At 36.2% G+C, this 24396-nt stretch overlaps 1 protein-coding gene across 1 annotated transcript; it reads left to right on the top strand.

The window, feature by feature from the left end:
- On the top strand, positions 1 to 23663 carry LOC113436655 (uncharacterized). Its single transcript, XM_087933886.1, has 12 exons — positions 1 to 15; positions 2631 to 2680; positions 3052 to 3216; positions 3629 to 3746; positions 5503 to 5553; positions 14483 to 14560; positions 15364 to 15420; positions 16859 to 16918; positions 18963 to 19027; positions 21030 to 21053; positions 22526 to 22573; positions 23447 to 23663. The coding sequence occupies exons 1-12, from the start codon at positions 1 to 3 to the stop codon at positions 23661 to 23663; spliced, it is 948 nt and encodes a 315-aa protein (XP_087790012.1).
- The last annotated feature ends 733 nt before the right edge of the window (positions 23664 to 24396 follow it).

Below are 24396 nucleotides of genomic sequence, written 5' to 3'. Positions count from 1 at the left end.
ATGAGTGAAACTAAGGTAATACTGATCATTATATGTATATTTGTTCCATGGTAATTTTATAAATAAAAATATAGCCACTCTTGATACATTATAATTCACTAACATTCATTTGGCTGTTCCCTTCTTATCCTTAGAGGTTTGATAAAATTGAAATCTAAATTAGTTTTGATATAAAATGAATAATTAATCTTATTGGAGTTTAAAAATGGATTCTTGTACAACATATTGAGTATCATTCTAAAGAAATACTCTGTGATTAAATAATATATCTATTGAGTTACTGGTGGAAGGGGAGACCAGGAGAGGGCACAATAACTCAATGATGCATCTCCAAAGCAGAGGTGGTAATCAGCAGGTTCTGACCAGTTCTGGAGAACGGGTAGCTAAAATTTTGAGTAGTTGAGGAGAACCGGCAAATACCACCTTTGACTGGAGATTTTACAGTATCTTTCCCTGGCCACGCCCACCAAGCCACACCCATACAACCAGTAGTAAAAAAAATTGAATACAATCACTGTTCCAAAGTAATAGTAAAAGTAGAAAAGAAATGCTACCTTTATCATGTCTCCCTAGCTCTATAATGATTACTTTGTCTGGTTATAATGCTATAGAATCAGTACACAAGTCTGTCAAACAATCTGCTATTTTACACATTGAGATACCAAACACTCTGTCTGTGGTTTCAGGATGTAAAGTAACTTCTGAACCATTCAATCTTTCACCCTGTCACCAGTTTTACAAATGTTACATGTGATTGACCTTCTGGATGCTGAAGTATAAACTACTAAGTTTTACAATAGAAAATAAATACTAGTGTTAAATAGTTTTGAACATTCTCTCCTAAGAGCTGGAATGGGTGCCTAGGGTATCTGAAGAGTATGATTTTAAAAATGTCAATATGGCTGTTGTGTGATTAAAGCTCTACACTTTTTAAATGTGTGTTGTACATTATTGGTCAACAACTTGATGCTCTACCATACCCTGCAGGCAACCCTGATGTGTGTTAGTTGACCATATCTGTTAAAACAGATTTGTTCACTGTATGATGGAAAGGGAAGACCTGGAGAATTTTCCCCATGTCCTCAAAGCTTGTATAATCTTAATAACATGAAGAAGAAAAAATCCTGCTCAACCTGGATGTCATATGTCCACGTAATAGCAACAAGTAAAGATCTTCAGGGAACAGTAACTGTATCACACTCTCAAAACCTTTAGTATAATGGGTAGAAACCTAAAGGCTTCTTCCCTGGACTGTTGATCCTGAAAAGGGAAAAACTTTGCCTTTGTACCCCATTCAAGCAAACTCCTGTATAAATTGCTTTACAGCAGGGGTGTCAATTTCATTGAGGGATCAAGGTTGTGTTTGACTTTGGGAGGCTGGAGTGGGTGTGGCCAGGATGGGTGTGGTCATCTCGACATCGCTTGTGTTGGGGGCACCTGTGGTGATCCGAGCACTTTGCCAGTGAAAAAGGGTTTCTGAGTTCCATTTTCAGCTTCAACGGCCCCCTGCAACCCTCTGCCAGTAAAAATGAAGCTTGGGGAGGCTGCCCGCGGCCCTCACAACCTCCATTTTTGCTGACAGAGGCACCGTGAGCTGGTCCTTCATTGTTTCTAGAGTAGACCCCTGGGCCAGATCTAAGCACCCCATGGGCTAGATCTGGCCTCCAGGCTTGAGTTTGACACCCCTGCTTTACAGTATGCTTGAATGACAGGAAAGATCAACATTCCTGAACAGTTTCTATACTTCACTGTGCCTCCACTAAACAGGCATTTTTATATATTTGTTTATCATATGTGTGTGCTGTCCATTCCATCTAGAAGCAACTCATTAAAAAGCCAGTAAACATTAAAATGATTTTAAAAAATAACATCAGCAATAATACAGTGCTAGCTATTCAGAGAATTTCTGAGAAAAAATGAGAAGTGGGACTTAAAACTGTGTTGCCATTGTTAAAATATCCCAAAGATGCTTTTTCAGGAAGCAACTGGACTTTGTTATTTTTTTCTTCGAAGACATCTCACTTCTCATCCAAGAAGCTTCTTCAGCTCTGACTGAATAGTGGGAAAGGATTGATATTCGTTGCAGACATCTGGTCATTTTCATCCTTTTAGAGGGTCATTGAAGCACTTGGAGGTTTATCTGTGTCCTCAGGGTCACCTGAGTAGTGCTTCTGGTTTCTATAGTCTCCATCTCCAAATCTACTATCATGTGTATTGTCCCACCTCCAGATACCAGAAAGTGGAAACAAATAGCTGGACTCTTAAATATTGAAAATTAGCAGATGGATAAATTGGTTGTATAAATGGATGGGTAAAGTAATTGACTTATAGGCCATGTTTTGGTAAGATTTCATCATACATTATTATATCATTAAAAAAATTATAAACCAATTATTCAGAAATAAGCACCAAACTAGGATGATCAGTCTCTCTAAATCTGGTACTTATTATTAGTAGTTCTGGAAGTAAAAATGATAACTCTCAAAATTTCCAACAAGTACTTTCCCATATACTCAGCTATACCTGGGATAACTCAAAACTGCATAAACCAAGCTATTAAACAGTTGAAAAATAGTTGCTCTTGAACATTTTTTTAAAAGGAGATATCAAATATTTGTTATTATTTCCAGCAGATTTCAGAAACCTATGTAGCTGTCAATAAAGAAACCAAGAATGCACGGTAAGTATCTTCAAATTAGGAATATAACAACCAAAAAGCCCAGGTTTTAAGACATTGGAAGAGAAATTTATTAAATCTCATGGCACCTTCTTCTACCTGAGCATAATATTCTGCCTACTCTGCAGCTCACTGATACATCTGTTCTTTAAAAGACTATTTTATGTCTAATTAAGTGAATATTTCCATATGATGCCTCCAACAATCCTCTTACTTCTCCAAATATTGAGAAGCTGAAAGAAGTAAAAAATACCGTTAGCTCTGGATCACTGCACATTTTTGCCCTCAAACACTGGAGTGAGATACAAAAAAATGGACCCAAATTCTATAACAGCAATAACTGATATGTCTCTCTATATATGTACCCCAACAAGAGACACTTGGATAGCAATCAAAGGATCTTCCATCTTTCAGTCCAGGCATATGAATATATGTTTGAGAGAACAAATTACCTATCTCCTTAATGAAGGGAACAACATCAAGGCAAGTATTTGGGATCTACAAGATACTATGAGGATCATGAAAGCTGAACTCAGAAGGTAAGTTGTAATAAAGATAACACTAAATGAATGGCACATTCTTTATTTTCTTTTTTGAAAAACATTCAATTGAAACATGAAAAACTTTTGAGTCAGCATTGACTTCTGGGGAGTGTCTCAACTGCTCATGTCTTGTGTTGGCCAGTGGATCACATGAGAAGCCTTCTCCATGGGACGGCCTTGGCTTGGAGCTCCCGCCTAGCAAATATAGTTGTTAATATTTTGAACAGCTTGGACAAGTCAGTCATCTGCTAGCCTTTTCTAGAATATATCCAACACATCTCTTCCTTCCCAAGTTAGCTGGGGAGGAGTAGCTGCTGAAAAATTGCACTTTGTCTAATTAGCTTTTTTACAATGAACAAATCATTACAATTGTTGTTGTTGCTATTATTATTCCATGGATCGTGCCCAGGATAAAACAAGCTGAGGAAGCCATCACTTTCTTAGAAACAGACATGGAAGTAGTTAAGAAAAGATGGGAGGAAGAGAATGAAACAGCATCTTCAGAGGAGGAATTTCTGAAAAAACTGGTAGGCAGTAATAAAAATAAATATTCCTGATTAATTTTCCACACAAAACATGGCATCCTAAAAATAAGAACCATAAATCTGCTGGCTAAATCATAAGTAACTGGTGGCATGATTTGAATGCATTTAAAGCAATACCTGGCAGGCCTACATTACATTTAGTCAAACAAATTTTAAAAAGCACTGATTTGTGAAAGGTCTGCTTAAAATGAATCTCACCGCTTTAAGGTCTCAAGAGACAAGATAAAACTGAGCTTTTCAGGGATTGGCAAGCAAGGAGGGTTAGGCCTAGCCCTAGATGAATAGAAGGTATCAGGAATTTCCAGGAGTGTAGGCTATTTTGAATTTTAAAAAAACACAGAAGGTATAATTTGCAAACAATTTGGTGACTGCCAAGAAAATGGCATGCACCTATTATGAATCACCCAGAATCAGGTTTGATTTGCAAGGGTATTTACTTTTTCTTAGTTCAAGACATATTTGCTTGACACCCTCAGTGATTGTGGCACATCATTACTTAGACAAGTAGCCCAGCTCAGTACTTATAACTCAGAAGGTCTGTACTGACTGTTCTCCGAACAATCCTCTGAGTCCCTGTCAGTTGTCAATCACTACTTGCTCTATTGAGCAATGTCACAAAGCAGGATAAAGAAGGAATCTCAATGAAAAAGCTTTATTTTATTTTTTAAATCCCCCAACAGGGTTTCCCTTACCATTGAGCAAAGTGAGAGTTATATCCGGTGACACTTGCTGGTAGTGATGCTGGTAGTGAAACGGCAATTGCCTGGACTCTTCCTTCTGAGTCTTCCTCAGTTGGAACATTCCCATGCTGGTCTGCCTGAGACCTCTGATCAGGGTAGTCTACCCCAGGGGTTCCCAACCCCCAGGCCAGGCAAGCAGCAGGAGAGTGCTCTTGCACAGTGCTCCATTTGCTCAAGTGGTGAGCACTCACGTGAGCATGAGAGAACCACTAGTCTACCCCCATCATGCCATATAGGGATTTTATCCTTTGCCACAGGCAGCAAAATCATTCATTTGGGTAGCTCTGCTACTCACACCATCAATTTAGGCATATTGTTACTTCCACACCAGAGTGGTACTGCCAAATGTAACAATAGCAATAGCGCTTGGTCTTATATACCACTTTATTTATTTATTTTTGACAATTGCTTACAAGATAATAGATATAAGTAAAAAACATAGTTATGAATACATGGATACATATAAGAAAAAAAATAAAAATAAAAGAAACAATAGGACAGGGACGGTAGGCACATTGGTACGCTTATGCACAACTCCTTCACAATGCTTTACAGCCCTCTCTCTGTGGTTTACAGAGTCAGCATATTGCCCCCAACAATCTGGATCCTCATTTTACCCATGTCAGAAGGATGGAAAGTTGAGTCAACCTTGAGCCTGATGATCTGCCAAACTGCTGGCAGCCAGTGCTCAGCAGAAGTAGCTTGCAGTACTGCATTCTAACCACTGCACCACCACAGCTCTTATCAAATGTAGCTGTGGATCCCACAGCTGGAAAAGTAGAAGAGGCTTGAATGAATGTCAGGAATGAATTTCTTTATGAACAAAAAGTCATAATGAATCATAGCAGAACATCTCTTTGGGCCAAGACAAATTTGTTTAATTATAGTTTGTTAAACAATTTATGGCTCAGATTTTTTAGGTGTGAATCTATCTCTGTTTATCAGCCTTTAGAACTAATGCAATTTTAAGGCAGATTTCACTTTTCTTTCTTTCTTAGGAGAAGGACAATGAAAATTTACATATGAGAATCTTCATGCTTTCTGAGAAGGTAAGTTAGGTAATTATTTCCTTGGATGCTTTTCATCCTACAACATAGAAATATTAACATAACTTTTCTTGTTGGATGACACTACTACAACATTATCATATATAAAGGCACATGTACGTGATGCTCTAGAAGAAAATAGCTGGCATAGGCTGAAGATGACCTTATGGCTATGGTGTTACACATCTTCTGAATACTTCATGTCAGGCATTTTCACAGAGAACATCACAATGCACATTGAAACAGGACAGAACTTTGACTGCATAATTGTCACCCATTACCATGACTTTTTGAATCCTTTTGCGGATACCCCAAACTCAGGGCATTCTGCTTTGCATGCTTTCCTTTAAAAATAGTCAGAATCTCCCTTTTATTTCCCCCAGACACCAAAACCTCCAATCTTTAAAAATAGTACATAGATGGGATACAACATCAAATAAATCATCATATATCCAAAAAAAAAAACCAGTTTCAACTCTTTGTTTGAAGAACAGTGCATACTAATTTGGTGAGAAGTTAAATGTTTCATTGTTGAATAGCATTCATCCGTTGAACAGCTAGGAAATTATTCTGGATGTCTAATAAAAACCTCCTTCCTTGTAATTTAACCCTGTTGTTTCTCATCTTGTGTTCTGGAATGACAGGAACAAATCAGAGGCGGTATTCAGCAGGTTCTGACCAGTTCTGGAGAACCAGTAGCAGAAATTTTGAGTAGCTCAGAGAACCAGCAAGTACCACCTCTGACTGGAAATTTTATACTGTCCTTCCTTGCCACACCTACCAAGCCACACCCACAGAACCGGGAGTAAAAAAAAATTAATCCCACTACTGGAACAAGTCTAGCTGATCTATTACATGGCAATCCTTTCAATACTTGAAACAAATATTATGTCCACCTGCCCAAGGCTAAATATACTAATGTCCAATCATTCTTCAGAGGTTTTCACTTATCAGCTTGGTTTTTTTAAATAAACTTACTAAAATATGGTGAACAGAGCAGGAAACAATATTCTGCATGTGCCCTGTTCAGTGAAGAATAAATTTGGAAACACTTAAAGACACCATCGTTCTATTGATGCAACCTAGAATTTGTTTTTGTTTTTTCTGCAGGTGCACTGTCATCTCATATCCTGCTAGGCATTCTGATCCGTTTTGCATGTGCTGTTGCCTAGTATGATCTCCCCATGCTATATAGATTCATGCTTTTGCTTTTTCATTACCCAAAGGAAGAGCTTTGCATTTGTCCCTATTGAAATTTTGTTATTATTATTCCAACTTGTGAAATGTTCTTGAATCTCGACAGTATCCTCGAATGTACTTGCTGTGTTCTCTACTTTGGGTCATCAGCAAATTTATTAATCTTATTCTGTAGCTCTTTCCTGAAGTCATTTATAAACATGTTCAGCAGTACGGGATATATAACGGCTGTGGAGTATGCTACTTGGCATTTCTGTCCATTGCATTCCCATGGCCAAGTAAACTGGTCATGCAATCAAAAATGGAAAACAGTTTGGATTAGTGTAGTCAGAAGAAAAAGAGAGGAACAGGACAACTAGGAGCAAGTTGAGAGCACCTATTCACAGGTTAAGCTGTGCACAGGTTACATACTGCACTACAACCACTGAGCTATGGTGGTGCAGTGGTTAGAGTGCAGTACTACAGGCTACTTCTTCTGACTGCCGGCTGACTGAAATTTGGCAGTTCAAATCTCACCAGGCTCAAGGTTGACTCGGCCTTCCATCCTTCCAAGGTTGATAAAATAAGGAGCCAGATTGTTGGGGGAAATATGCTGGCTCAGTAAACCACTTAGAGAGGGTTGTAAAGCAATACAAGTCTAAGTGCTATTGCTATTGCTAAGCAACAGGTGCAATATTGGAAGAGCTGAAGAATCAGTTTGGGGACAGATAATATGGAGAAGGTTTAGTCTGTACTCACTAAGAATCAACACCAACTTAATGCCATGTAATCAATCCAGTTAATAATATGCCTACTGTAATTATACCTGATGGTAGTTTTGATCTCTGGAAGATCTATCATTCTATTCCTTTATTTTTATTGGTTTAGCTTAATGTAATTTAAATGGCATTCTCAAAAATCTAATTACTAGGCACCTGCTAACTAAATTAATATTCCAAGGGATAAAGCAGAAATGAATTTTGTTGGGGTTCTTTTGATGTCATTTTTTTATTATTTACTATAATTCTCCTATTGTTATTCATAATAAATTTTAACTTAATTTCATTCATTCCTAGTCTAATTTTAAAAGATTTTTTGCCAACAGATAACTTTTTCAGACACCTTGCAAAAACAATATTTTGCTAACAACCTTCCAGGGAAGGGATGGGGTGAGAGATAAAATGGGACAGAAAAACAAAGAGTATTCTACATGCTGTATTATAGTATCTGGGCCCAATACTGCTTATGCCTGTTCAATGTATGTTCTCAACATATCAGTTTGATCACATGAATCAGCTTTTAACTATGCTGATAGAGTTTCTGTTAACTTGTGCTTTCCAGAAGGTTTATATTATGTCCCCATGGCCAAAGTTACTAAAGTGATTGTCAGGTCATTTTCTGCAATGAGATCATTTTTATACTTGACTCTATAGGTAATCCTTGATTTACAACCACAAAGGAGTCCAAAAATTTCTATTGCTAACCGAAACAATTGCTAAGTGAATTTTGCTCCACTTTCTGACCACACATACCACAATTGCTAAGTGAATCACTGTAGTTGTTAAGTTAGTAGCATGAATCTGACTTCCCCATTGACTTTGCTTGTCAGAAGGTTGCAAAAGGTGATCATATGAGAGTAGGAAACTGCAACTGTCATAAATACATGCCAGTTGCCATGCATCCAAATTTTGATCGCATGTCCCTGGAGATGCTGCAACAGTTGTAAGTGTGAAAAATGGTTATAAGACCCTTTTTTCAGTGTTGTCATAATTTTAAACAGTCACTAAATAAACTGTTGTAAGTTTAGGACTACCTGTATAGAGTGGAAGTGCTGCTTCTCACTGGTAGTTCTTGCCTTTTGGAATAGTTTTCTGATTGAAATCAGTCTGAACTCCATCTTGAATTCATTTCAGAAATTTCCCAAAACTGAGCTCTTTCAAGGAGCTTTTGACAATTGATTGGAGGTCAGCTAGGTACAAGGTATCATTGATATTTTTTATTAGAGTTTGACTTTCATTTAATTCTTTATTTTCTTCTTTTAAAATGTGTTTTATATTTATTATAAATGTTTTATGCATGTTTATTTAAGTTCTTAGTGTGGGTATTTATTATTATCTCCTGTGGATATTTTAACTGTACAAAATTGTCAACCATCAGAGGCTATTGGAATATATGTTAAATGAAGGAATAAGTAAGTAAATACATAACAAGATGAATAGTCCAAAAGCTCTGGAGGGCATCCTGATTAGTAAGGCTGATCTGGAAGAACACTGATCTAAACCAAGTTTCCTGCCTAAAGTGAATTGGGAACTGTTATTGATTCATTAGTGTTTGTTCAGCCATATTGAAATAAGTGTTTAAAAAATACACTGTAATTGAGAGGGGGCGGAGCTGGCATCATGAAGATACAGCATGTGATCTTGGAGGTCTGAGATCGCTGCCAATATCTTTGCTCCTGGACAGTCCAAGTGGATCTAAAACGTCCTGAAGAGATGGTGAATGTAAAGAGTGCATCCTGTCAATCCCAGGGATATTGCAAAGTCCCTGGTAGATCCAGGAGAAGCTCTTTTTGCCAGCAGCAAAGAGGCAGCCATTAAAGCTGCTGAAGTTGGGACAGCTCCAAAACGAAAGAGAACGAAAGAGAAAGTGTGCCAGTTTGGTGAGAACTTTTCTTTATTTAAAGATTTGAGAGGACACCCTAAGGGAAAGAAAGAATCTGTAAAAAAAATTTGACAGAAGTGAATAAGTGGCAGTTTTAAACAGGAATATCAAAGTAATTTTTTTTTTCTTATTGCTGAGGATCCTATATTTTGAAACTGGACTGTTTTTTTCCTTTTTTTTCTATTTACTCTTTTCTTTCCCCTTTTTGATTTTATAATATATTAAGCCAGAGACTCCCTTTTAGTCTTTTTTTTAAAAAAAAAATATTTGCTTCCTTTTTTAACTAATTCTTATTATACTCTGCCAGAAAAGGAGGGAGAAAATGAAAGCTAAAGAAACTTTGTAACACTGCAAACTAGAGGCTTGGAAATACTCTACTTTTCCTTTGACCAGACAAAGCTGAGAAAGAATTGAGACTTTTTTTTCAAGGACACTGCCTGTTTGATAAGATAGAGGGAAGAACATGGGAGAGTATTATTGCAGGTGCTCTTCTGGGTTTCTATAAATAGCTGGAGTCTGGTGTTGAAAACTAGGTGGGGGGAAAGGTGATAAGTTTTTGGAGAAGAGAGTTATAATAAGAGCCTTGGATAATTAAACAAAGTGCAGTGTGCTCTTTTTACTTTTTCTAAGTTGTACTATCCCTCTTCACCAGCTTTATTTTATTTCATTTTATCTTTTTTTTTTTTTTGCAATAACTATTTGGATCTTTGGCTTTGTTGGAGCTTGTCTTTGTTTTTCTTTTTTTTCTTTGGAAGTCAATCTCTACACTTGCTTTTTATTTTAAAGGGAAAGCTTTAGTATTAATGTTTCCTTTTTTTAAGGGAATAGCCTTTTTTTCTCCTTTCCTGGTATTTTTGTTTTTTCATCTACCTTTCTGGTTTATTTTTATGCACTCTTTTCTATTTGAGACCTCTCAGTTGAATTAAGGTGTTGAAAAACCTGAAGAATTTTTCCTTTTTTTTTTTTCTTCATTTAACCACTGATTGGATTAAGGTATACAAGAACCTGAAGAAATTTTGTCCTCCCTTTTTTTTTCTTCTTTTTTTTTAATCATTACTATTTGGCTTCTTTTTTCTACTACTTTTATTTCAAACTACAATTGGTTATTTCACAATTGGATTAAGGTTTAGAAGAACCTGAAGATTTTGAATTGCTTAAAATGAGTAGAAAACTAACAGCTCCTGGTTCTTTAACTTCTACTTCCTCCTCTCCTGTCCTCCATCTGGAGGACAACGTTCAATACTGACAATGTTAAAGCAAGAAAAAGAACAAGAAAAAGTGACTCTGCAGATGATTATGCAAGGAATTCAAAATATTCAAGCAAGATCAGAGAATATTGAAAAGAGAATAGAGAACATTGAACAAAGAACAGAGAACATTGAGCAAAGAACAGAGAACATTGAACAAAGAACAGGGAAAACCAATGAAAAAGTGGAGAACATCTGACAAATGATGTTGAAGTATGATGAGAGATTCCAAAAAATTGAAGAAGAAGATAAACAAAGAGACAAGAAGATTGGAGATATTGATAATAGATTAACGGTGGTTGAACAAGATAAAAGTGGTATGTTGAGATGGGAGATGGATAGATCAGAATTCTATCTTAGATTCCAAAACGTAGAGGAAGAAAAAGGACAAAACTTAGCTGAGATAATGATAGAAATACTGGCTGAAACTTTGGAAATAACTCAAGAGAAGATGATGGATGGAATAGATGAGGTTTATCGAGTTTTCACAAGATATGCGATGAGAAATAGCTTTACAAGAGAAGTTCGCATTAGATTTACAAAGAAAGCCATTAAAACGCAAATATTGCAAGTGGCAAAAGAGAAAACATAGACATATAAAGACAAGGAGATTGTGGTCTTGAAACAAATACCCAGAAGAGTGAGAGAGATGAGAAGAGAATACTGATTCCTGACTAAAATGCTACTTAAGAAAAGAGGTGAATTATAGATGGCTGATTCCAGAAGATTTAATGTTCACATGGCAAGAACAGAGACATAGAATTGACTCAATTGAGAAAGCGGAATTATTTTATACAGAATTTTTTGGAGGGAAAGAGGAAGAGGCAGAAAAAGAAATCTAATTGAATTCCAAGAGGACTGCCAAATAGTGATTGAAAAAGAAGAAGGTGCAGTAGGTGGAAAGGTGGAAGCCAAAGAACAACGTGAACCAAGATCTACGAGAGCTGCTAATCCTAACTACAAAATAGAACCATGGAAGAGAAAAAACTGATTATAATTAATATAAATGGACTTAACTCAGCTGTTAAAAGAAGGAAAACCTTTCATAAATTAGAGAAATTAAAATTTGATATAATTTGTCTACAAGAAGTACATATTAAAAAACAATATGAGCAATTGTTGATACAGCCAAAACTAGGGAAAATATTTACTTCCTTGACCTAAGGTAAGAAAAGACGGGTGGTTTTATATATTAAAGAGACTATCCCAGCAAAATTGACTTATACCAATGATGACGGAAGAATATTAATGGTGGAAATAATGGACAATAATATGAAAACACTCCTGATTGCAATCTATGCCCCGAATGACAAACAAGAAGAATGCTACAAAAAATTACATAAGAAAATAATTGAACTGGACTATGCTAACATAGTTATGATGGGAGATTTTAATGGAATTGTAGGCAATAAATTGGACTATACAGTACAGAAAACAATAAAGCAAAACAGAAAGACTCTCCCTAAATCTTTTTTTTAAATGGTAGGGGTGTTGTTGGGTGGCATGCTTTTTTATGGTATAAAGGAACTAAAACACAGGGATATTTTAGAAGAGATTATATACGGAGGTCTCTGTGGTTAAACTGGGAGAAGATTAAAAGACAATGTTATTTGAAAATTCCAGTCTGGCTATCGACTATTGAAGCATTTTCTTATCCTATAATACACAAAAAGGAACAAACAGTTAGATGTGGTGAAATATTGAATGAAAGGGGTGAACTCAAATCTATACAAAAACTAGAGGAACAAGGTATAAAGATGAATTGGTTTTCATATGCGCAAATACATTCACGGTATGATAAAGATTTTAAAATGGAAGGTTTCTATAATGAATTGACTGATTTAGATAAGATTTTGACAGGTACTGATGAAAAGGTGATTAAAAAAACTGTATGGATATTTATTAGAAATTAAATTAGAAGAAGAACAAGTTAAAGAAACTATGATTGCTTGGGGGAAGAATTTTGGATATGGGATTGATTTAGAGAAATGGCAAATTTGTGGTCTCAAAATTATAAAATGACAATGTCAACAGCATATAAAGAAAATTTGTATAAGATGTTTTACAGGTGGCATTTCCCCCCGACAAGAATAGCAAGAATGTTCAAGAATAAATCCGAAAAATGTTGGAAATGTCATCAGACACCTGGCTCATATTACCATATGTGGTGGACTTGTGCAGATGCTAAAAAATACTGGACTAAAATCTATATGTGGTTGGAAAAAATGACAAAAAACATATAGACTTGAAACCAGAGATATTTTTATTGGGAATTTTACCTGAAATATATAGTAAAGACTTGAAATATCTGATTGTAAATGTATTAACAGTGGCTAGGATTGTATTTGCCAAAAACTGGAAAAATGAGAAAACTCCATCACAGGAGGAAATCATTAAGAAAATATTGGAATGTGCTGAAATGAGTAGATTGACATTTGAAATTAGAGAACAAGAGGATAAACAATTTTATAAAATTTGGGATCTATTCTATCAATGGTTAGACAAAAAAATACAGTAATGAAATATGTAGACTGTTAGAAAATAATAAATATATAAAGATGTATTTCTTTCTTATTGTATCTACAAAATGATTTTAGGATAGACTTGGGATAATAATATGAACTGTTATAAAACAAACTAAGTAAATTATGATTATCTCGTAAAACATGAATGAATAAAAGTATAGTCAAATGATTGATTAATAATGATACTAAGGTATTTAATTTTTGATTGAAAATATGAGATTATATGCAATGTAATTGTAATTGAAGACTACGAAATGGAAGCACAAAACAATTTGTAAACCAACCGGCACACTGTACATATACATATGGAAGATGGCTTGATGTTTTTATGTTTTGTTTGTTTATGTTTGTTTTTAAAAACCAATAAAAACTTAAATAAAAAAAATACACTGTAATTATCTCCACTGTGCTCATCCTTCTTTATCATATGTCTGCCCTGACAGACTGAAAACCATTACAGAGGGAAACATGAAACAGCTTTCGCAGTTGAATATCTCAGCTGTAGCTCACTTGTCACATAAATGAATGTTATGCCTGAAGCACTAAGTTTTGATAGAGTGCAGCTTTTTTCCCCATTTTAGTTTTGAAATTACGATTTAATTTCTGTTGAAATAAACATTCACATTATTTAATACATGCAACATAGATACTATTTTACCAGGTCATTATAAAACTTCTTTTACATTCAGCATCCAACCAAGGGTGGCACGGCACGTTTCTGATTGTAATCACCTTTGGTTTGGTTTTGCTCCTAAGTAGACATTTGGGGATTTCCTTGAAAGTGACAGAGGCAATACTTTAAGAGATGATGTCTTGCTGGTTCCAAGTCTCCCACCAATGAAAGTTTTCCTCTTTGAAGCTACTGTTAATTAGCTTCCTGGAAGGATGGAAAAACAAAAGGGAATCCTATTTATCAGTTGTTCAGTTGCTAAGTCATGTCTAATTCTTCACAACCTCATGGACCATAGTATGCCAGGCTCCTCTGTCCTCCACTGTTTCCTGGAGTTTGCCCAAATTCATGTTCATTGTATCAATGATACTATCTAACCAACTGCTGTCCCTTTCTCCTTATGCCTTCAATCTTTCCCAGCATCAGAGTCTTTTCCAGTAAGTCCTCTCTTCTCATTAGGAGGCCAAATATTTGAGCTTCAGCTTCACTACCGTCTATCAGTAAAACAAAACTGGAAGCTTCAGTTTTAAGATTATCAGACCAGTTTATGAATTGGCCTTATATATCAAGATGTAGCAAGGAACAGTTGACTGATCAGTCCATTGTGGTGAACTGAATATGAATTTTTGCGTTGCTTTTGTGTTCAAAACTAGAGCTCAGCTTTGACAGCATCAAAGAATATCAATCAGAGGAACTACCTTCAGCTCTGCTGTTATGTCAATAAACTACAGGTAAATAAATGTAGAAGCAGAATAAAAATAAATACATTGTTAAGTACTTGTCTGTGTGAAAAACGGGAAGTTTTATTATTGTCATTATATGAAACTCTATGTAACTCGTTTCAGACTAAGAACCAAAGGGGCATATGGTGGTTGAATATGCTGCAATATATTATTGGTTTATAATAAAGAGTGTGGGGAAGATCAGGTTTATAATTAATTATACAAAGAGAAAACATCACCAGAACTCCTAAAATGTAATTTTTGTCACAGAATTTAAATGTGTAAAGTATCTTATTCAGTATGAATTTTGAAGTACAGATTACCTACAAATATTCAATCAACCTCTTCCAAAGCATTTCAGTTAAATAATTACAATTGATCTGATTGGTTGTTATTATTGCAGTAGAGATACCACTTAGTCTCAGGCCAAAAATCTGCACTGCAAAAATCCAATTTGGATGTTTTTGTACAATTTTCTTTGCTGCCATCTGGCAGTCGTCTAGTTCCTGATTGGTTGACCAATTGACAAGATGTTGTAGTTCTACCTGTTCACAATACAGCACAAATAAGAAAAGACTTCTGGATCAAAAGATTAGAACCACAACATTTGATTACTTCAATTCAGCCTCATGTTTGACAAATATCACATTTTCTTTGCATTACACCGTGAATGCTGCATTTTATCTCAGAGTAGCTGAAGAGAAAAGTTGAAAATCTTTGCTTTTTGTCCTCAACTCCTGCTTTATTACTGTTTTTGAGATAACAAGCTGAGATATCCACTGAGATAAGTAATTATTATTGTTTTTAATTAGAGGGAGCTTCAAGAATGCAAATTGATTTGTGGAGACGAAGATGAAGTTTTCAGAAAGGTATATTTTATTATTATATATGCCAAACTTTCAAAAAGTTAAGTGTGTTAGTGTGCAATTCAAAGAATCTTATAATGACTCTAAAATGTATCATAGAATCAGTTTCCACAGACTCCACTATATCAGCTTCATGAAATATGATGCTGAGAATTGGGGTTGCTGTGAGAAGAGAAAAGTCAGAGAAGTCAGTTATAAAGAGACAATAACAGTTTCATAAAGTTAAGCAATCTCAAGTCTGCTTCTCTCTGAAAACAGCAAATTGAATTCATAATCCTAGAGTATTCTGATCCCCGGAGTTAAATATACATGTAACTTTTCCCTAAAAGAGACATGGGACAATAGATACCAGTGTGTAGCTTGATATGCATTTGCATAGAAATACCCTGGCTCACACAAACTTCCTACTTACTCCCACACTTTATTTTAGACAATCCAACTCTTCATTAATTTACTCATGAGGAATAAAGTGGTGTAGTTCCTCTGATTATTCTTGGTAGGCTCACCAAACGAGAAGGAAGAGTGTGATAAAATTCTCTCAGAGTTTGTTCTTCACTCTTTCCTAAGGGAGAAGGTACAATAAAGACAATTTAAAGTTGTCCTTTTTGCACCTGGCTGGTGTCTTGGTGAATTTCTGGGCTTTAATGGTCTCTGCCCACTAACTAGATTTGTGTGACAAATCACACAGAAGTTTTCCTTTAACATATCCAGGTCTGGGTCTTTTAGAATAGCCTTTTGGAATTAACTACATATCATTTTTATTAACAATCTCTTCATTAACCTTTCGAAAAGCAAGGACTTTTTTTTAATTTGACAAGAGGGGCAGCAGGATATTTGGCTGGTATTATCAAGGTCTTTGAGTGACCTTCCAAAATATTTCATTCCCATGCTTCCCTGGTGATTTTCAGGTATTTTAAAGACAGCTCAAATAGTCTAACTGATTTTGAGGGCAAGCGTCTCTGAAGGTTTCAACACTGCAATACTTCCCTGCAATACTTCCCCATGTTGGCTGGTTTCATACATTTTGTTATGCCATAGTTTATATGGCTATGATTCCCTGAATGAATCACAATTCTGGGTTTTAATAATAAAAAAGTATATGTGATTTATAAAAAACAAGAATTGGACTCCCACAACAGACTAAGCCTCAGACATATTGTATTTTTTACTTCTACAATGATGTTGCTACTCAGTCACTGCGTGTTTAATTAAGGCAAAGATAAAGAACTCTAAAAATGAAAATGACCATTAATAAGAACAAAAGGTTGCGGGGAGATTTGTATCTCTTTGCTGCCATTTATTGCCATCTGGAAATTTGTAGCCTAGATATGGTACTTAATGACATTTAAATGTGCTTATGTAAATTCACTGAATAATAAAAACAGAAAAGTCAAATAATATGTTAAGAGCATGGCAGACATTACTTGAATTTGTTTTCCAGATGAAACACCAAATTCAGGAGCTAGAAGAGTACATACAAGAATATGAAGTAAAAATACAGGTATTTTTTAAGGTACTGAGGTGTGAGTATTATATGCCGGCTGCAAAAAATCAGATGACTATTTTATGGCAACAAGTTGGAGTTTTCTTTGCTGTCTCCTAGTAGCCCCTATTTATTTAGTCTTAAGTTGGTAGCATATTGAAAGGTAACTTGCCAATGGTATACAAACATGACATTTGTTTTTCTATAACTAAACCAAAGATTCTTTGGCAAAAATGTTGATTACTCACAAAGAAAGCTCATTCTATACTGATTCAATGGTGCTTATATCCCCAGTTTTGAAAAACAGTCTTTCCTTTTCTAGAATAAAATAACAGGTACCGGTTGGATGTCACGAACCTCATCCTGGTATTCTTTACCTAAAGATCTTCCTGCATGAATGCTCTGAATCAGCCATGCCCCTCTAGACATCATTCATATGACATCATAATCCTGCAGGTTCTTGCTCTCATGGATGCAGTACATCTAAAGTCATAAATGTTGAGGTAATTCCTCGTTAGGAGAATGAATGCACACAGGGAGACGTAATGAGAGTGATGTTGAATAGCACACGACCAGCACACAGATACACTAAATAGTAAAATGTAGGTTTTTACTTCCAGTAAATGGTTAAGCAAAGTCCAACAAGCAGTCCAAGTCATACACGGTTAAAGCATTCAGTTTTCAGACCAAGGATAATCCAAATAACAACGTCCAGTATCATACACAGTTCAGTAACAGACTTACATCAATCCAAGAAGAACGACGATCAGTAACAGTCAATAGGGAAAAATGCAGGAACCAAAAACAGCAAACATCAGAATATCTAGCAACAACAGAACAGAACAACCCAGGTTTCTGACTTATAGCCCTTTGAAGAACCACACCCAATTACAATTTTAACATTCCCTTAAAGAGACAGTATTAAATGTCTATCCTGGTTTATATATTTCCAACCCAATTGTTAGGTGGCTATCAATTCCTAACAATACAAGTGAAGGCTTTTCTACTGAGAGCTGCATAACTCTCTGCAAGAGAAAAATATCATTCGAAAGAATAGAATAGAATAGAATAGAATAGAATAGAATAGAATAGAATAGAATAGAATAGAATAGAATAGAAGGGACCTTGGAGGTCTTCTAATCCAACCCCAGCTTAGGCAGGAAATCCTATACCATTTCAGACAAATGGTTATTCAAGCTCTTCTTAAAAACTTCCAGTGTTGGAGCATTTACAACTACTGGAGGCCAGTTGTTCCACCGATTAATTGTTTAACTGTCAGGAAATTTCTCCTTAGTTCTTGGTTGCTTCTCTCCTTGATTAGTTTCCACCCATTGCTTCTTGTCCTGCCCTCAGGTGTTTTGGAGAATACCTTGACTCACTCTTCTTTCTGGCAGCCCCTGAGATATTGGTATACTGCTGTCATGTTACCCCTAATCCTTTTTTTCATTAAACTAGATATACCCAATTCCAGCAACCGTTCTTTATATGTTTTGGCCTCCATCCCCTAATCTTGCTTACTTCAAGAAATAATTCTTGCTTACTTCACTAATTGGAGCAGGCACTCCAGGCAGAAAAAAAGCTTTCATAGAGCAATGGTGTAATTGAGGACAAATTAAAAAGAGTCAATGTGAGAACATAATGGTAATAAATTATATGAATCCTTTCAATCAAGGTTCAGGCCTGGGCATAAGAGAAAAAGTCCTCTAGTTGCTCTAGTTGGTGACATAAGGCAAGACTTAGGTGCAGGAGAAGGGCTGTACTTGTCATGTTAGATCTTCAGTAGCATCAACTATGCTATCTTTCTGGATCCTCTGTGAGAATTAGGAATTATTTTGAATTTTGGTAGTTCAGTTCCTTTTTTTCAGAGCAGTTCCAGGCTGTTGGGTTTAGAAACCAACTCAAATACAAACTTTAGTTCTCCATAGGGAATGGCCTTCCCCTGGAAAGAGCTGGTATGCAATCTGAGGGTACTCTTGGATGTTTGGCTCTTGTTGGGACAAGAAGTAGAAGTGTAACTAGGAAAGCCTTATTCATTCCCAACTTGCTATATATTCCCTCCTAGATTCTTCAAGACAGAGAAGAAACTCTGAAGACTGAGCTGTCAGCTGTTGAGAAAGAGAAGGCCCAGTAAGACATTTCTATGAATCTAGTTCTTTCTTTATCATATGTTAACCTTTGTAAGTCATACAAACATTATTGGAATTATGTACAAGAGGAATATGACTTTAATGTAAGTACTGCTATAGGAAAGGGGACAGAGATTTTCCAGCTGCATCAGGTTCTTCTCTAAATCACACCTTTTTTGTGTTGTGCTTCTTTTAGGTAGATTATTTCTGAATATTTCCAATAAATAAAGGGCCTTGGCTTAACAATATATAGTATGTACAGTTTTAGAGAGAAAAAACCCAAATGGAGCTTTTTAAGGGTCTCCGATTCATTTTGTCCCCTCACACAGCTTCTTTCAGTACAGGTAATCCCCAACTTATGAACACAATTAAGCCCCAAATTTCTGTTCCTAAGTGAGACATTTGTTAAGTGAGTTTTGCCCCATTTTATGACCTTGCTTGCTATAGTTAAATCATTGCAGATGTTAAGTTAGTAATAAAGTTGTTAAGTGAATCTGGCTTTCCCATTGACATTTCTTGTCAGAAGATCGCAAAAGCTGATCACTGCAACCAACATAAATGTGAGTCAGCTGCCAAGCATCTGAATTTTGATCAAATGAACATGGGGATGCTGTTAAAAATGGTCATAAGTCACTTTTTTAAGTACCGTTGTAACTTTGAGCAGTCATTAAATGAATTCATTAAGTTGAGAACTACCAGTACTTTTATTTCAAAAGTCACTCAGAGTCCAAGGAGATGAGAAAAAATGGTAACTCTTTCCAGGGTTTCTTGGATTCTCATACCTTTGTGAGGCTATCTTCATTTACATCTGAAACCTGCAGCCCTTTCCACTAGCCAGTCCACTAAACCAATTCTGTTCTGGTATCCTCTCCCACTGCAGCTTCCACTGCCACCTGATTTGGAAAATGATACACACAGTATCTCCAGTTCATGCCATAAAAACAACTCCAGAAACATCCAACAACCTGTGTACCCCGAACAAGCATTTTAGCTCTCTCTGTAATATTGTTTTGAATCAACATTTGTTGTATATATCTCTTTTAACTATTTAGATATTGTCAATTCAGCTTTGGATATTTGCACATCAATTTCGTTTGCGCTGATTCATGACTGCAATGAAGCTTTTCAGTTTCAGTTTTCCTGGCCTTTGCCGGAAGGAAATTGGTTGGTTGTTTGCATAATCAAAGGTAGCTGAAGTTAGCCAAGTCATGCCTGAAGCCTTAACATGAGTCTTTGTAGTTTGCATTCTGAGGAAAGAAAGAGAGTTACTGACTGTGAAGAAGGAATTCTGATTCTAATATCTGTACTGTCTGTACAAGTCATTTTTCAAGAAGTAGAGTTTGCAAGTGGAAAAATATAGTTAGAGGGGCATGAATTTACTGGATCTAGGGGTGTCAAACTGGTAGTCTGCAGGCCGGATGCGTCACGCACAGGCCACACCCACCCCAGCTCCATGAATGGAAAAAATGTTGTGAAACTTCATATGATGACAATATAGTGCTGCAAGTTTGATACCCATGATCTAGATTCTTTTACACAGAGAGCGCGAGAAAGGGGGGGGGGTGAGGAAACACACACACACAGAGAGAGAGAGAGAAGCATTTTGTCTACAGTATATGAGCCCTGGATAAGTTTCCACCCAATTCAGCGCTGAGTTTTCTTTTGCCAGTTGGTCCCACAATGTTCGCTGATGTCATCGATCCATTTTGTTTTAGGTCCCTTTCGTAGATGCTTTTTTATCAAGTGGAATCCATTCCACAACTGCCTTGGTCCACCTGCCATTTGTTCTTCTTGCTATATGACTAGCCCTTTTCCATTTCAGTTATTTTCCTCCCTTGATAATATCATAAATTTCATTTGTTCTCTCTGTGTATACATTCCTTTTAATTCTTCAGACTACCACATTTTTTGAAGATTTTTTAAAGAATCCCATTTGGGAGATTTTAGGAACAAGCTCACTGGTATAAAATCTGTTTCAAAAATCCAGATTTCTCTTCTTTCAGATGTCACAGCAACTTTCCAGGCAAGTTTTTGAATCTTCACCCAAAGAACTTGATGTATGAAATAGCTAGGGCTCAACTGGTCAGTAATCTTGTTTTATCCAAAACAGAGAAAGCTATCTGGTCAGTCTTATGAACATAAATTATAGATCACCAATGAGGGAAAAGTGGGTCCTTTGTTTTAGCTATAGTTATTACAATTACTGAAACTGAGCTTTGACAGATAGTTGCTTAGTGATACCTTGGAGCTACAGAATAAGATGTCCCAAAAGTGCTTTTTCAGAAGGCAACTGGACTTTCTTATTTTTTCTTTTGAAGACATTTCACTTCTCATCCAAGAAGCTTCTTTAGCTCCAACAGGATAGTGGGAAATGGAAGGATTTATATTCCTTGCTGACAGCTGGTTATTTGCATCCTTTTAGAGGGTTGTTGAAGTACTTGGAGATTTATCTGTGTCCTCAGGGTCACCTGGTTCCTGTAGTCTGCAATTTTTCCTCTGGAAAAATCTTCAAATTCATTGCAAGACTACAGGAACCAGGAACACTACTCAGGTGATTCTGAGGACACAGATAAACCTCCAAGTGCTTCAACAACCCTCTAAAAGGATGCAGATTACCAGCTATCTGCAAAGAATATAATTCCTTCCATTCCCCACTATGGTGTCAGAGCTGAAGAAGCTTCTTGAATAAGAAGCAAAACATCTTCAAAAGAAAAAGAAGAAAGTCCAGTTGCCTCCTGGAAAAAGCACCTTTGGGACAACCATGACCTGAATAATTGAGAATCTCAACAGGCTTGTAGAATAAGATGTTGCTTAATAGCTTCTGAAGGGGGAGAGATACAGACTAACTTTATATAATTTGTTATTTAATTCAAAGAAACTGGCAGGTTGTCCTCACAGTAAGCTAATAATCTACATTTTGCAATTACTATCTTCTTAAATAGTCAGCAGTTACAGCATCTATAGTCCTAAAGTAAGGATTGAAAGGATTGACTTAACAACCTGACACTATGATGTTCCTCTGCATTAACAGCAGGGCACAAATTTAGCAGTAATTGACTCATCATCTGCTGTGATTGGATTTCTGTGCACATATGGGTGCTTGGCATCAATAGAGAGACAGCATGCCTCTGACATTCAGTTGCTGGAAAGCGTTATCATGTATCCTGCCTGAGGTATCCATCTGGGAGATCTGAGAAGGAATACTGAACTAGACTGGTCCTTGACAGTATTTAGCATGTTCTTTCTTAGACTTTCTTAAATCATGTTGCTTAAAATGGTTACAAATGCTGTTATTTCATAGCAGCTAAGAGCATAGTGCAAAATCATGCTGTAATTTAACAGCATGGTTTCAGTGCTTCAGAGGCAAGAAAATTCAGGGAACTTAACTGTCTAAATTGCACAAAGAGGAACTTTAAAATGTTTGCCAATTAAACGCTGGGAATACTGGAAGCTAGAAATCTTAAAAATCTAATTTTATTCTTTTTTTACCTAAAGGAAGAAAAAATACGAACGGAAGAGAGACCTATGAAACAGCAGCTTTGTGGTGGTAGGTTAGTGAAGAAAATATTACTATTTGATAGTGACAATAACTGCAACATAAACTTGCAACAACCAGAAAGAGGAACCTGGCTGATATGCACAGAATCCATTTTTCTTATGATCAGATGATTTCCTGGAGAGCTTGTCTAAGTGGATTTTCAGAACTCTGTTTTTATGATTAATCAGGCAGAGCACAATTTCCATTAAAGAAAAATAGAATCCAAAGGTGAATTTGCAATACACTCAATGGCAGCAGGACATTAAGCAATAGGATGGTTTATAAAATCTAATGAGAATTTCTTCATAGTTTTATATTATATTATGCATCATGGATGCTGCAGATATCCAACACAGCTGTAGCCTAAATGAGCTTACATCATTAGTCAAAGAAGAATCAAACTTCCTTGGAATCCATTAGATTCCAGTAAATTGGTTGAATAATCAGTGCATGGTAGATTTTCAGTGGAATGAACCAAAAATGAAGGTGATTCTTCTAAAAATTGGATCTCAACAGCTTTACCATTTTTACATGATAGACTATCATTAAAATATAAACAATGAAATAAATTTTTCATTAGATTAATATAGTAACTTCTGGAAAACTCAGATTTGTTAACATCTTGGAAATATAGTAACAGGGGAATCAGTAGTATTAAAAATATAAGAGGGAAGTTGTGAGAAAATGTTGGGGGGGGGTCAAAAATGGACATAGTAGAGGAAAAACAAGCATTCTTGTACCTGAAAATCAAACTCTAGGAATTTAGTTACAGTATATATTTTCTCCAATCAATAAACTTTCATTAAGATATAAGAAGTTATTGTTTTTGTCAGGACCTACTGTACTTTTATCAACTGTGGGTTTCACATTTCTTTTCAACAGGTGGAAGCTAACTTGGGTCTTTATTATTTTGTGGCATTTCGCTGGAATCCTGCTGGTGATACTCCTCACTATGCTTCTAGCCATACTCTTCATTCTTGGTGCCTACCTTTCAAACCATACAGTGACAGAGGCCTACCAACGACCCCTATGGCAGTTTTTGGACTATTATATCCAACCACATATGCAACTGTACAGTACTGGCCTCTTACCAAAGTGATGACAGAATCAAAAAGAGCTGCTGACTAAAGAGATCCTGTCATTATAATGTATATGAATGTGGATAAAGCTGATATCCTATCAAAAATTTTAAAGGCTGAAATTCCTTGAAGACCTGCTCAATTTAGCATGCTAAATAAGGCAACTCTGTCTGGCTGACACTCGGGACACTTGAACCATACTGTTTTCTCAGTGGTGGGATTCACATTTTTTTACTACTGGTTCTATGGGCGTGGCTTGGTGGGTGTGGCAGGGGAAGGATACTGTAAAATCTCCAGGCAGAGATGGTATTTGCCGGTTGTCCAAACTACTCAAAATTTCCGCTACCAGTTCTCCAGAACTGGTCAGAACCTGCTGAATACCACCTCTGTGTTTTCCCTGCCTGCTTGAATTTAAAGATAGCATAAGAAGAGTCCAGACCAAAGGCCTATCTAATTTTCCTCCCAATAGTGGCCTGAGTCAGTCATTATGCCATAGACCTAAATAGATAAACCTTCTGTGAATCTCTCTAATTTCTTTTCAAGCCTTCCTTTACTTAGTTTAGCTATCCCTTAATTATTTTCTTTTTTCTGAGAAGTGTATCTCCCACACTCAGTGCAATTGAAATTGCCAAGTTCTAGAATAATGAAAAGAATTGATAATCCACTTTCATTATTCCAGGCCTAATTTTATACGTATATAAAAACCTATAAGAAGAGTATGTATGTCAAGTGATTGATGATCCATGACACAAA

Source organism: Pseudonaja textilis, chromosome 4, assembly GCF_049901715.1.
Source record: "Pseudonaja textilis isolate UNSWEBS1 chromosome 4, rPseTex1.2, whole genome shotgun sequence".
NCBI classification, from domain to species: Eukaryota; Metazoa; Chordata; class Lepidosauria; order Squamata; family Elapidae; genus Pseudonaja; species Pseudonaja textilis.
The sequence above is the reverse complement of the archived record's forward strand: the minus strand, read 5'-3'. Positions and strand labels throughout refer to the sequence as shown.